We start from the raw sequence: 14,873 nt of genomic DNA on the forward strand, positions 1-14,873 counted from the left end.
GTTTAGAGAGAAGAGGAAACAGAAAGTACAGCAACTTGCTGCAATAATAGCCAGGTAATTTCTCCTGTAAAGTGCAGTAAGTGGAGAATAGTAGGGGTGTGTGTAAAATTAATTTTGGTCACCTATAAGGCAAGGCAAGTTTATTTACATAGCACATTTCACACAGCAATAACAGTATCATATCGCATGGAAACTGGCCATTTGGCCCAACTTGTCCATGGTGACCAATGGTCCCCCTTGTGCCATCACCCAGCACTGAGTCCATAATCCACTGTGTCTAAATAACTCAAGTGCTTGTCTAGATACTTCTAAAATGTTGTCAGCAGCCCAGTTTCAAACGATCACCCAGGTACTTCCCATTCCTGAGGTGAAAAAGGTCCCCGTCATATCCCCTCTGAATCTCTTTTCTCATTTCCATTTGGCCAAAACGAGTTCTTCCCCACTGTTATCAGACTACCGAACAGAACTTTCATAAACTGAGGACACAGTCCCAATCTCCCAGCCTACCTCATTATAGTCCTTGCACATTTTTTAATCTGCACATTCTGTAAATGTAATACTATATCGCTGCAACACTTTATTCTGCACTCTGATGTTTTTCTCTTTGCGCTACCAGTTGTTCTTGTGTATGGCTTGACCGTACTCATGTATAAAATGATTGGACGGGACCCAACATTTTTCCACTTTTTCTTGGCAAATGTGATATAAATAAACCAATACCAATAAAGCTTTGGACTTGAGTTTTATCTGATTTGTCTCTTACTCCTGGTAAGATTTTAAAAAAAGATTTCCAAAAAGAAACCTTTTTTAAAATTAAAAAACCCCCAAAACACAACGCAAAAATAGTGCAAAACCTCTTCCGACAATGTCAAATGCCATATTCAGTAGTGTTCATAACTCTCCTTAAACCAAGAACCCTTGCCACTATTGCCCCCTGGGGGGATATCCATTCCCTTGTTTGAGGGGTGTCCCCACCGAACTCTGTCCCTCAATGTCCCGCAGTGGAAGGACCCTAGACTTTGGTCCTCCCCCCAGAGCCTTGGCGTCGGCTGTACTAAGCTTCAGCGCGTCCCTCAGCAAGTACTCCTGCAATCTGGAATGGGCCAGTCATCAACATTCCCTGATGGACATTTTGCTGTCCTGGGACGCCAACAAGTTTCAGGCAGACCAAAGAGCGTCTTTCGCCGAGTTGATGATCTTCCAGCAGCACATGATGTCCATCTCTGAATGTGTCCCTGGGAACAGCCCGTAAATCATTGAGCACTCTGTTATGGAGCTGTTCGGGATGAACTGTAACAAGGACCTTTGCATCATTCCAGACCCTTTTCACAAAGCCACACTCTCTGTGGATCAGTAGTTGCTCCTGGTGAGATACCCAATGTCAGACCAAGTATTGACTGTACATGAATTGGGTCTGAATTTGCTTATTTTTCCATTATGAGGAATCTTCCCAAGACCAGGATGAGACTAAATCACATTATTCATGTGATTTTTTTTCCCCGTTTGCCTGTCTAAAATTAGTGAATTCTAACTCGCCAAAGGTGATCCACCTAATTACATTTCTGTATAATTCCTTTCACCTCGTGGAGAAGGGAAACTCCCTGATTAAAGCTGTTCATGGATCCTCACTGACTAATTCTGACACTGTATTTCATCACCCTGTTTTATATTGTTGCCTTGATTCACAACCTTAAATATATTTGTATCCTGTTCTTTTACTAGGTTATCATGTATCTATACACTCTAAATGACTTGATTGTAATCATGTATTGTCTTTCTGCTGACTGAATAGCACGCAACAAAAGCTTTTCACTGTACCTCAGTACATGTGACAATAAACTAAACTAACTAACTAAACAAATGTGTGTAGAGACAGCAAACTCTTTGCACCTTCATCCTTCCATTTCCCATTGCCTGATTTCTATTGCTGGCCCAGGTTTTAATTCATCGTTGGCTTTTGCATGCTTGCATGAATACAAGTATGGTTTTGAGTTGTTTATACCATCTTTTAAATAGGATAATTCAATCTACAATAATTTCCTGACTGGATCAGAGATTTCAACTTTCTATTAGGTATTCAACTCTTCAAGATGAACTCAGTGTTATATCCAAGATAGACACAAAATCCTGGAGTAACTCAGCGGGGTTAGGCAGCATATCTGGAGAGAGGGAATGGGTGACGTTTTGGGTCGAGACCCTTCTTCTGGCACAAACGGTCTCGACCCGGAACATCACCCATTCCTTCCCTCCAGTGAAGCTGCCTGTCCCGTTGACTTACTCCAGCATTTTGTGTCTGTCTTTGGTTTAAACCAGCATCTGCAGTCCCTTCCAACAGTGTTATCTCTATCTTGACTGGATTTTTAAAGGAGGGACTTTACTTTGTACAGCCAATGCTACCGATGCTTTCAAAACTTTTAAGCGTGTTAATTAATTCAAAAATTGATGATTTTGCGGGCGAGAAAGGGAGAGGGTTGGAATTTTATTCCATTATTGACTCAGGCACATTCTTATTGCTCTCACCCTCTTGGCCTGTAATATTCAATTTCATACCACTTTCTTTCCATTTCTTGGTGCTTCTAAGGAATTGAATTCTAATCTAATTCCTTCTGACCCCAATGGAAAGTTTTGCGTGATAATTTTAAAATAAATATTAAGATAAATGAGTCAAAATGGCACACAGTGTTCATATATAGCCTTGCCAAAAAATAATTCTGGGTCAAATTGCCATCTGATTTTATAATCAATGCCCTTGAGATGCATCCTAGTGCTTGATTTAGTAATAACTTGACATTGACCAGAAACTTGCTGTAGATAAAATGTCTTTTCTCCGCCACCCCACCCCCATGGATTGATTCTTCAGTCTCACTGTCAGTCTTTATTCGTGGTGTCTCCTTCAATCCATGACTGAGCTTCAAGCCAGCCACAGCCATCCACAATCCCATCCATCACTGAGCCTCACAAACTGCCCATCCACGCCTCTCCCCACAACATTTGCCACGCCCTAGATTTCTCAAATCCCCGATCCTTTGCACCAACTCTGATCTGTCCATAAGGAGGTTGTCCTTTGCTGAATTCTGCTTGATCGTTCCTTTTGTTGCCCTTTCATGGTCCTTGATGTTATAAAGCGGAACTCCAACTCTTTCCCATGGCCATGCTTCCCCCAATGCAATCCTCTTCAGGAATTATTATGCTTCAAATCTGTTTGTTTTTTCCTGACTTCCCTTAAAATCCTTCATTGATGTCTGTGGCATATGCCATCTTGACCCTAATTCCTGCCTTCCCAAAGAATTTCACTGTGCCTTGTCACATGTGACAAGTGATTATTCCATTCCAGTTAATTCCATCCTTGCATCTTTTGGATGCAAGCACCTCTGGATGAAGATTGTTCCTCTGACCAAACCTTTGGTTACTTCCAATGGTGCCAGATTTGATTCTGCGTCAATTTTTCTCCAATTATTCTTGTGCTAAGTGTTTGTTCTGGATTGTTTACTGCCATTAAAGTCGCAATGTAAGTGCACGTTGTTTAATGTCACAGGCAGGCTAGGTCCCTCAAACAATGAAATAAGACGGGAACTGTGATAATGAGATGCTCTTGGGTCAAAGAACACACACGGTCATGATAATATAGGGACTTTCCTCAGATTAGTCCCTTCCTCAATACTCAAGCAAAATGGCCGCTCAGGTTAGTAGTGGAGTGCCTCCAGTGAGAGCTGCACTGTGATACTGCAGCTGAGAGGCTCAAGATTTTACACGTAACTAGGACATTTAAATCGATGGTCATGTTAAACGGTAACCTATTTATTAACTAGGTCGACACCGGCAGCGGCCTATTTTTTATTACTTTATGGATTTTTAAATTACGTGAACATTTGAACCAGTGCAACATTTCAAATCCTGGCCTCCTGACCCAATGAGGAAGCTCTCTCTCGCCATTGGGTGACTTTGTCAAGACAAACCCACTGTGTGCACTGTGTGATGTACCCACGCAAGGGAGAAAGGGTGCGTTGTTTGGTCTGAGAGCCTCAGTTTGTAGCTATTGATGAAAGCATTGGTGAGGTTAGTGGTGCTTCTGCACATTGGGTATTTAAAACTCCCGTCCAAACATATGGATGCAAGCACCTCTGGTTGGAGATACCCTAGACAAGGGAAATATTGTGCAGGTGTTTACACTGTCTAACAGGATTTCTGCAGGGCTCAACAAGATCACTTCCCTCTTTCGTCTCCTTTTTTGTAAGTATTCCTTTTGAACAAACAAATCTAATCAAGATAGAGAATATTGCAACTCAACGCATTCCTTCTGTTCATTTACTACACCTACCCCCCCCCCCCCCCCCCCACCCACCCACTTCAATATGAAGTGTCCCGACCCGAAACGTCATCCATACTTTTTCTCTAGAGATGCTGCCTGACCTACTGAGTTACTCCAGCACTTTGTGTCTATCTTTGGTATAAGCCAGCATCTGCAGTTTCTTTCTACACAATCATTGACACAGAGGGCTGTGGAGGCCAAGTCAGTGGACATTTCTAAAGTCAGAGATAGACAGTGATTGGAATGGGTGTCAAGGGTTATGGGGAAAAGGAAGAAAAATGGGATTAGGAGGCAGAGATCAGCCATGATTGAATGGCGGAGTAGACTCGATGGGCTGAATGGCCATATTCCACTCCTATAAACTGGTGAACAATCTAATCAGGACCTTTGTTTCCACATGACAGTGACCTCAGCCTTGCTACAGTGCTTCCGGTCACAGGGAAGGGGTCCTCAATGCACCAGGACTGATGTCGGCGTCATTTGTGAAGGCAACAAAGGGCTTGTGAAATGAAACCAAATGAAAGAATTTTGGCAGACCTGGACAATATGGCCACCATGTTCAGTAAGTGCCTCATTCTCACCTCTAGACTTTTCTTGCACTGCTGTTTTGTTCATTGCTCTTCAGTCTCCGGGAGATGTGTTCAGCTAAAAGAAAGCTTAGTGTATTTAAGATAAACCGGAGTAAATATTGAAACAGGAAGGGGGGGGGGTGGAGATGGGAGGGGAGGGGAGGGGGGTGGGGTAGTAGGTGGGGTCAATGAGCAGAAGGAAGGGGTTGCAAAATTCACTGCCTGGCATTAGGAAGGAAAGGTGGTGTTTGGTCATTTAGTTGGTCAGTGGTTGGTAGGATTAGGGAGCGGCAGGTGAATCTTGAAGCATTAAAAGCAAAAAAAAGAATTTTGGGAAAATGGTAAGCTTTGGTTGTTCCTTGGCAAGAGGAGAGAGAGATGTGGCAATTGAGCCCAGCTTTTTGACTTTGTTCTCATTAACAAAATAGACCGTGAACGGCCCACAGCTGGAAATGTGGGAGATTTCTGAAGATGGGTCTAGCTCTGTTTGGAAATGTGGTTGGCATGGATGAGTTGTGCTAAAGAGTGTGTTTCCATGCTGTTTTGCTCTGTGTCTCCTTAATGCTTGGGAGTGGTGCAAAGCTGGCCATTACAATGGATCCAAGGTGATCCAGGAACAATGAATAGGTGCTGCTGGAATATCGAAACTCAGTGAAAGATGCACTGTGGTCTACCTGCAATTTGCTGACTTCCAAAGTAAGAAGATGTCTGGAGGTACAAGCTCCTGACTGTCACAATCCTGGATGCAGGAGTACATGTAAAGGGATGCACTGAGCTCCATAAAGCCACCACAAAGGCTCTGTGGGGAAGGTCTACAATGTAGGAACCTGTCAAGTGCCTCCCATGCACTTCAGCGCCAATTGTTTAAGGAGTTTTAAGTGAGTGGTGTTAATGCATTAGAAGAAAATGTATTGAATCAATGAATCTAATGCAGAGAAACACATCAGTTGTATTTACTGTGTACATATTATGAATAAAATATGCCTTTGGAAATAAATAAAAAGATTTTAGCAAAAGATAGCTCAACCTAAAATGCTTGATGTAGTTAAAGTTGATAATCGATTAAAGCAGTTGTGCGCCGAGTACATTAAGATCTCTGGTTCTTGAGCAATGAGATGAAGGTGTGAACCTTACAATGAGAAGAATTGTGTGGAAGCATTGCATTGAGCAGGTCCTGGGGGTTCTTGGTCCTCCAAAATATTCCAAATGGAATTTAAACTGGAGGTGGCGGAGTATGGACTTAAGCAAGAAGGGCTTCTTGGAGAAAAACTGCCTTAAAAATTTAGTTGCGTCTGGTTGAATAACTATCGTAGGGCGAAGACTATTCCATGCTTTAATTGTGCAAGGAAAGAATGAATTGTTATACACACCTGTCCTGATAGCTGGTATCTCAAATTGAATCGCTTCTGCTTCTTTGAATTGAATTGGTTCTGCTTCTGGAAACGTAAGAAGGCAACCATTGTCTATGTGAAACGATCATCCAATGACCAATCGAAGGGGCAGTTGTTCCACTGCACGTTTAGTTCAGAGATACAGTGTGGGGGACGGGCCTTTCGGTCCACCAACTCCGCGCCGACCAGCAATCCCTGTAAAGTACCACCATCCTACACACCAGGGACAATTTACAATTTTTACCAAAGCCAAATTAACCCACAAACCTTGTACGTCTTTGGAGTGTGGGAGGAAACCGGAGCATTCGGGGAAAACCTAGGCGGTTACAGGGAGAACGTATAAATTCTGTACTGACAGCACCCGTAGTCGGGATCGATCCTGGGTCTCTGGTGCTGTAAGGCAGCAACTCTACCGCCACACCAGCTACACTGCTGACGTTCAGATCAGTGATGAAGAATTACTTTGGTGCTATGGAATGCAAATTCATTTTTCTCACCTGTTTGCCTTCAATGTACTTCAGTGCAATATTTATCTTTGCCATCAAAATATATTTACATTGCAGCTTATCTGTACAAAGATTAATTACTGAATGTCAAAAATTTTGGGGTAAAGAGTTTCACCAGTTTAAATCAAATGAAATTGGAAAATCCACCTTGGAAACTTGACACAAAACCTCACACCTTCCCATTTCCCTCTGCTTAAACATACCCTAAAGTTGGAGTTTTTACTTTGTTTCCACCCCACCTACCTCAAAGCAGACCATTTATATAATACATAAAATAAATATTTTCGTTAAATCCCTTCTGAACTGGCTATTAAAAGATGTCTAACATTTTCTGCATTCTGTCAATTACGTCATTTTTATTGGCATTTGTGTGGGAAATTCCTGAGAAATGTTATCATTCCCTTTTATTAGTCGTATGAATGATTTAGATTTGCATTGTTCTACGTTACCTCCACCCTTAAAGCATTCCTTCAGGACTTCTCCAATTCTGTCTACATGGACATTTCTACTTCCAATTATCCGTCTGTGGCTCTGTATTACACCACAAAATGTTAACGCATTGGAATTCCTTGGCTTGATTTCTTCCATTTTTTTCTCATTTATAAGTTATTCCTTCATTTGTTTTTGTCCTAATACATTTTAGGAATCAGTCCATTGTATCTACTCTCCTGTGACATATTTTGCAGTGCTATTATATTAAATATGACTTTATATATAAAACGAGAGTTTTAGTATATAGACACGCGCACACACACACACACACACACACACACACACACACACACACACACACACACACACACAATATATATATATATTAAACATGTTAAATGAATGTTGGTCATTCCATTCCTAGCACAAGGGAGGTTTTTGAGTTTGTTTCATTGGAATTTCTGGACATAAATAGCTGTTCCTAATTATTTTGTTCATTCACACACCTGTGCCCCAAGGTCATGTTAATTTGAATTTTATTAAAAAATGTTTAATGTTAGCTGCCCTGCCTTACAGTTTGACATTGGCAGAAGGATCTGCTTGTTATCTGGCAGGTGGGTGGAGAGGCAGTGGATACAATAGCTTTGCCTTTGCTTTTCTCCTTGGAAAAGGTGCTTCCTTTCCTCCCCATATTCCCATTGGTTCAGCTAACATTGAGAACATGTTATCTGGAAGAATTGCCTATCCCTCCGATGTGCCACAAAGAACCAGTATAAAGAAAAAAAATTAATTGGATTTTTAACAATAAATCTTATTTTCGTTTTGAGCTAGTGTTTGCTGGAGTACAAAAAGGTGTGGACCAATCCATCCAGTCATTAATTTTGTACAGCTGAAATTCATGTTTATTGCCTCTTGCAATTCAATAGACAGTTTGATATTCCCAACAAATATCTTATGTTCACAGAAAGCCAGACAAATTGTTTGGGAAATTGCTGCCACATCAGTCCGTTCTCAAGTTATCATTAATATCGTGATGGCAGATATAGTCAATTAATACTTATCTACCAACAACCAGTTCACTGGCCATTTTGGATTTTATCAGGGTCACTTGGCTCCAGACTTTGTCACAGCATGGGGTGAAATGTAGACTAAAGAGCTAAACTGCAGAATTGGGATGAAATGCCCGAAACATCAAGGCAGCATTGGACAAAGTGTGGCATCAAAAATCCCTGGGAAGACTGGAGGCATTCGGCATCAAGGGGTGAACATTTCCAATAACTACTCAACATGTGAGTTGGAAATTGTGGACTCTTGGACACTCTGTGATGAACACCAAGACTTTTATTGGGAGAAGTCGAATAATCTTCTTAAAGATTGCTTGAATCAACAAGAGGCCATGCTTGTGGCTGTGGGAAATTGAAATCCCAGCCACAGCTCAACAATGTGTGAGTTCATCAGGGCAGTGTCCTTGGCCCAACCATCTTCAGCTGCTTCATCAATGACCTTCCTTTCTATCAACAGGTTGGAAATTGAGATGTTTGTTGATGATTGCTCAAGGTTCAATTCAACTTGCAACTTCTCCACAACCGCTGGGTGTAGCATAGGCTGGTCAGTGTTTTGGGCATGGTGCAGATATTATTTGCAACGCATACTATCAGACTCTTTGAGCTGCCATTAACATTCATGCAAAAAGGTATCTAACCACCCTTTTCATTACCATTGTTGAATCCCCTTCCATCAATATTCCTGGGGTCCCTCATTGACTAGAACTTCAATTGGATTTGTTGCATTGATACTTTGAGTATAAGAGTGAATCAGAGGCTGGGTATTGTGTGGCAAGTGAATTTGCATGACCCACAAAGCATTATACACAAGGCAGAGGCTGGGATGTGTTTGGAATGCATTCCACTGACCTGATGAGATCAACAACGCTTGATTTTGACACCATCCAATTGATAGCATGTTGCGTGATGCGTACCCTATCCTATACCAAATATACCGTGAGGCTACATAGTGTGCCATCTACGTCGCAACAGTTACTGATTTTGGATGATCAGCCATGATCATATTGAATGGCAGTGCTGGCTCGAAGGGCCAAATGGCCTCCTCCGGCACCTAATTTCTGTTTCTATGTTACCATATAAGGCTACTCTGACAGCACCTTCCAAACCCAAATTTCTTAACATATAATATTCTACATCCTAAGAAGCCGATTCAAGATAGAGATATTATTTTTGATACAGAGGAATTTAGAGTTATGGGAAGTGAAGGCTGGCTCTGAAGCCAAGAAGATACCAGCCATGATTGCATCAAGTGGCGGAGCAGAGCTGAGGGGCAGTGTGGCTGATTCCTGTTATTTTGTAAGTGCAGAAAGAGCTAATATACTGCTATCTGATTTGATGGTTTGTTAAATAGCTTAATTCCACATTTCTAATATTTTATGTTTGATTCACATAAGACGCCAAAGAAAACCAGAAACATATGCAACTGCCATCGTCTTAATTCTGAAAGGAATGTCCTGGCCAGTTGGCAACGCCAAAGCCTGCTGCTGCTTGTATCGTCCATATCATATCATATCATATATATACAGCGCGGAAACAGGCCTTTTCGGCCCACCAAGTCCGCGCCGCCCAGCGATCCCCGCACATTAACACTATCCTACACACACTAGGGACAATTTTTTACATTTTACCCAGTCAAATTAACCTACATACCTGTACGTCTTTGGAGTGTGGGAGGAAACCGAAGATCTCGGAGAAAACTCACGCAGGTCACGGGGAGAACGTACAAACTCCTTACAGTACAGCACCCGTAGTCAGGATCGAACCTGAGTCTCCGGCGCTGCATTCGCTGTAAAGCAGCAACTCTACCGCTGCGCTACCGTGCCGCCCATTAGTGTCCATTACACTATTATGCTCAAATACCCTAGGGGTATGGGAGCCTGCCCATCAGATAGACAACACTGTATGTACAAGAAGACCATGTTTTGAGTATTAATCCTCGGGTAATGAACCAGAACAAGTGTTCATCACTCAGTTACCCAGGATTGGGATCCCCCATTACAGCATTCATTGCTGGGTTCTGATTTGTCAATCAGTACCTGCTTTGCTAATCCACTAGTACCAGGAATTTATCATTGCAGAACATGAGCTTCTACCATTCTCCTCAACCCCTGCCTTCATTTCCTTGTCTTATCCGACTTACCGGTGCTTTCTTCAGTTTTGGCCTTTGTCCAACATTTTCTCTAAGTATTATTTCAAGACGTTGCCTGATGTTAAGGTTGTCCTTGTATTTCAGTGCAATAGCATTGCTCTTTATAACGTTGATATTTAATTTCTCCCCCATCCCGTCGCTGTGCCAGCAAACAGAAAATCCCTCTTCTGGTGTGAGTTAAGTGACTCAAACTTAATTTTTTATTCTCCAATAAATTAGAGATGAAATTATTATTCCTAACAATGGGAAGGGGATAAAAATTCAGCAGGATCCATTGTTTTGTATAGAGTTGGACTTGATCTCATTTAGTTCCGGTTTAAATTCCATTTGGAATATTTTGGAGAACCAAGAACCAAGCCGCAAAGTTTTATTTATCATGATAAATGGAACCATGAACCAAAAAAACTGCTAGTAATTATCTATGCTTTCCAAGCAATTGAATGTAGATGTAAATACCAAACATATTCCAAAGCTTGGTGTACAGAGTACAAGAAAGCCAGGATCTCAAAGTTGGCTTGGTATAAGTTTTTTGTTTAGAAAATCAGTAATTAAAAAACATAAATTATTGGAAGAAATGCATATGAGCACCAAATATTCATTTTCAAAGAGGAATGGGGAATTAGCATGCATTTTCACTGATTGTTCATTGTTGGATTTTGGACCATTAGCTTTGATAAATTAGGTCTTCCCTTTCACTGTGAGGATGTCTTTTTAATTCATTGCACATGACAGTCAGAACCTTTTCCCAGGGTGGAAATGTCCAACACAAGGGGGAAAGTTTTGCGGGGTGGTGTTTTTTCTTTTACACAGAGAGTGGTGGAATGCATTGCCGGGGGTGGTGGCAGAGGCAGATACGATAGTGGCATCTAAGAGGCTTTTAAGTAGGCACATGGAAGTACAAGGGCTATCGGGATATGGATCGTGTGCAGGCGTATGAGATCAGCTCAACCAGGCATCATGTTTGGCGCAAACATTGTGGGCTGAAGGGCCAGTCCCTGTGCTGTACTGTTTATGTTCTACGAAATTGCTGAATTCATGCTGTTAGATGTGATTTCTGTGTTGTCATTTTGGGTGGGTAATGCATGTCATCAGGAGCATCCTGTTAGCGTGGTTGCGACTCTGACGTACCATTCAAACTTGAGGAGTAAATCATTCTGGGGATTTTCTTTTAAATCTATTTCTCACCCGAAGTGTGGCAAGAATCTGGAGTTTGCTTCCTGAAAAGGGCAGTTCTCACCAAAAATGTGTGGACTTCTCTGGACCTTGTGCTGGAGGCTGGGATGAGAGTGGGGGGGCTTTTTGTTGGACTCAGTGGTAGTCTCTGTAACAAATCTAATTCTAAATGTTAAAGTCGCTTTGACAATTGGAAAGATAAAGTGAATATTTTCAGAGATATTAGAAGAAGGGTCCTGACCCGAAAAGTTGCCTGCCCATGTTCACCTGACCTGCTGACCTACTCCAGCAATCTGTCTCTTCTTTCCAGAGATATTGTTGGGTCTGACAATTATAACTTGAGACATTATCTGTTAAATGTTTGGAGAATGGTAAATTTAGACAATAGTTTCTCTTGTGATTTTTGTGTATACTGTAAACCAAGATTGATTGTCATGATTAGCTTTCCATGTTCACTGATATTACTGGCTAACAGAAGGCAGACTCGATTGATTGTAGTCTTTTATTCTAACAGTTTGTATGTTCAGTGAAAGTGGAACTACTTTTGGATTGCATAATTTTTACATGCCTACTGTCTGAGTACTGCCATGCATTCTTGGTATTTCTATTAGTTCCTCTCTCTCTTCTGTATCCTTAAGAAGATATTGGGTGCAGCCTTTTCTGTGTTCTGATTCCATACTGACATGCTGGGCTGTTATTAATTTGGGACATAAATGTGGGGTAATTTAAACACAAGAATGCAGGAGGTCACCTTGCTCTTTGCATCTACATCTGCAAGGTGGCGCAACGCTCGAGTTGTTGCCTTACAGCGCCAGAGACCCTGGTTAGATCCTGACTATGGTTGCTGTGTGCATGGAGTTTGTATGTTCTCGTGACCTGCGTGGGTTTTCTCCGTGAGCTCCCGCTTTCTCCCACACGCCAAAGACGTACAGGCTAGCAGGCTAATTGGCTTGGTAAAATTGTAAATTGTCCCTCGGGTGTGTAGGACAATGTTAGTGTGCGGGGATCTCTGGTCGGCACGGACTTGTTGGGCAGAAATGCCTGTTTCCATGCTGTATTTCTGATTTAAACAAATCTAAAATCTACCCTGTCATTCAAACAAAATGACTCTCTGCCCCAGGCCTCAACTCTTCTTCCATGCTAGTTCTATTCAATTTGAATTTTCTTAGTCTTTCAAAAATGTATCAATTTCCTCCTAAATACCTCCAGTGATCCACCTTCCACAGCTCCCCAGAAGAGATAATTGAAAAGATTCATCGCCCTCTGCGAGACATTGCTGTGTACCTCAGTTTTACCTCAGTTGCCTGATAGAAGTATATAAACATATGAGAGGCATCGATACGGTAGACAGTCTGAACCTTTATCTGAGGGTGAAACTGTCAAGTTCCAGGGTGCATAGCATGTAGAGCATGCTTTTTTACACAGGGACTGCTGAGCACCTGGAACCCGCTGCCAGTGGTGGTGGTGGAGCCAGATACAGGAAACACAATTTTCAGGTTGTCTGCCCCGTAGTCTTGCTGGGAAAGGGGCGCCTCGGCCCCGCCCGCGTCAGGCCGCAAATCTCATCGGGACCTCCGAGGGTAACTCGCCAAACATGGCCGGATATGGAAGGATGGAGGGATATGATTGCGTGCAGGCAAAGGAGATTAGTTTAACTGGGCATCATGCCCGGCATGGACAATGTGGACCGAGGGGCTTGTTCCTGTGCTGTACGGTTATATGTTCTATATGACTGAACCCTAATCTTTTATATCTGTCCCATCGTGCAAGACTCTCCCACAAGTGGGAGTATCTTAACTTTTACAATCATTCCCCCTTAGAACTGTACCCTTCTATTAAAATCTCCCCTCCCCCTTTTAAACGCCAGTGAACACGGAACCACATTTTTTTTTTAGCTGTTGAGAAGCCAACCGTCTCATTCCTGGAATTAGCAGCAGATCCCTTTCTGTTCTGACCTCCAGGTGCATCCTTCCCACCAACAATTATCATCGTAACTATACTTTGCAATTTCCAAATTCTAGCCATCTGGCAATAAACATCAATGTGCCATTTGCCTTCCAAAATACCAACTACATTTTAACTTTTTTTAATTTTCTCACACAAGAACACATATTCCCCACTCTTTGTAGTCTCTTTCCTTTAGGTCAGTAGTCTGCCTTTTGATTCCTCCTATTCTCATGCATTTCCTCACACTTTTTTAAAATGCCTAAATGTGCCAAGTTTTCGCCCACTCCCTCAACTTGTCTCTATCCTGTTGCAAAGTCGCGCCCCAATAGCATGAGGTATAATCTGGTGCACCAGGCCTTTATGCAGCGCTTTAACAAATGCCTTCTGAAAATACAAAATACAACAGGTTACCTTCCATTAACTCATGGCATCATTTGGGGCGGCATGGTGACACAGAAGTATAGTTGCTGCCTGGGTTCGATCCTGACGACAGGTGCTGTCTATATGGAGTTTGCACGTTCTCCCCGTGACCTGTGTGGGGTTTCTCCGGGAGCACTGGTTTCCTCCCACACTCCAAAGACGTACACATTTGTAGGCTGGTTGGCTTGGGAAAATTGTATATTGTTCCTAAACTAAACAAAATCTTTAATGAGTTTGAACAAATTTGTCACACATGATTTTTCTTTCATAAAACCAGGAAGATGATGCTTAAACTCACTCCACTCTTGGCCTAACTTTCTCTTTTGTTTTTAAAGTTAACGACAAAAGCTGAAAGTTATGGTCATTTTTTTGCGTTGGGAGGTTGTGTTGTGGCTTTGGTGCTGGTTAAAGTTGGTGTCTTTAGACTGAGCTGTTGAAACAAGTTTGTGAGTTTCCTTCTGAGGCCTTTGTTTGCAGCAGCTTTTGATTTCTCAATCTCCCTCTCCCTTCCTGATGTTACTCGGCAGAGAACATTTGTTTCCTATCTTCATTGATTTGCTTCCAATTTCATGGCTGTTTCTTCTCCTCATTAACTTTTACAATCCCCCTGCTTGGTGCCAGTTGCTTTAATGTAAACGTGTCTCCAGTCTCAGTGGGACTCCTCTCATGCCACACCGGCCTGGATGTCATTATAATAATGAAGCACCAACCAGTTATTTTCCCCAAAACCCCCACCAGTTCTTGTTTGCAGATCTCACAATGTAGAAGGTAAATTGATTAATCATCAACCTGCAGAAATTCATGTCTATCCATCACACTCTTGTGTCCATGCTTCCCAAACCAGCAATTTCTCAATTCCCATCCTTATTTTCTTATGCCTCCAGAACGGCAGTTTTGTCAACAACAACTCAGC

At 42.1% G+C, this 14,873-nt stretch overlaps 1 protein-coding gene across 4 annotated transcripts in view; it reads left to right on the top strand.

Moving 5' to 3' along the window:
- The window catches only part of LOC144596773 (pleckstrin homology domain-containing family G member 1), a 181,164-nt gene that overhangs the window by 57,615 nt on the left and 108,676 nt on the right, over nucleotides 1-14,873 (top strand). For 2 of the 4 annotated variants that reach the window (XM_078405543.1, XM_078405544.1), the window contains exon 3: nucleotides 4,714-4,871. The exons of the other annotated variants lie outside the window; for them this stretch is intronic. In XM_078405543.1, the coding sequence (XP_078261669.1) occupies nucleotides 4,817-4,871 (55 nt within the window). In that variant the 5' untranslated portion in view covers nucleotides 4,714-4,816. The remainder of the gene's footprint in view (nucleotides 1-4,713; nucleotides 4,872-14,873) is intronic. 4 annotated transcript variants of the gene reach the window in all.

Source organism: Rhinoraja longicauda, chromosome 9 (genome assembly GCF_053455715.1).
Source record: "Rhinoraja longicauda isolate Sanriku21f chromosome 9, sRhiLon1.1, whole genome shotgun sequence".
Lineage (NCBI taxonomy): Eukaryota > Metazoa > Chordata > Chondrichthyes > Rajiformes > Arhynchobatidae > Rhinoraja > Rhinoraja longicauda.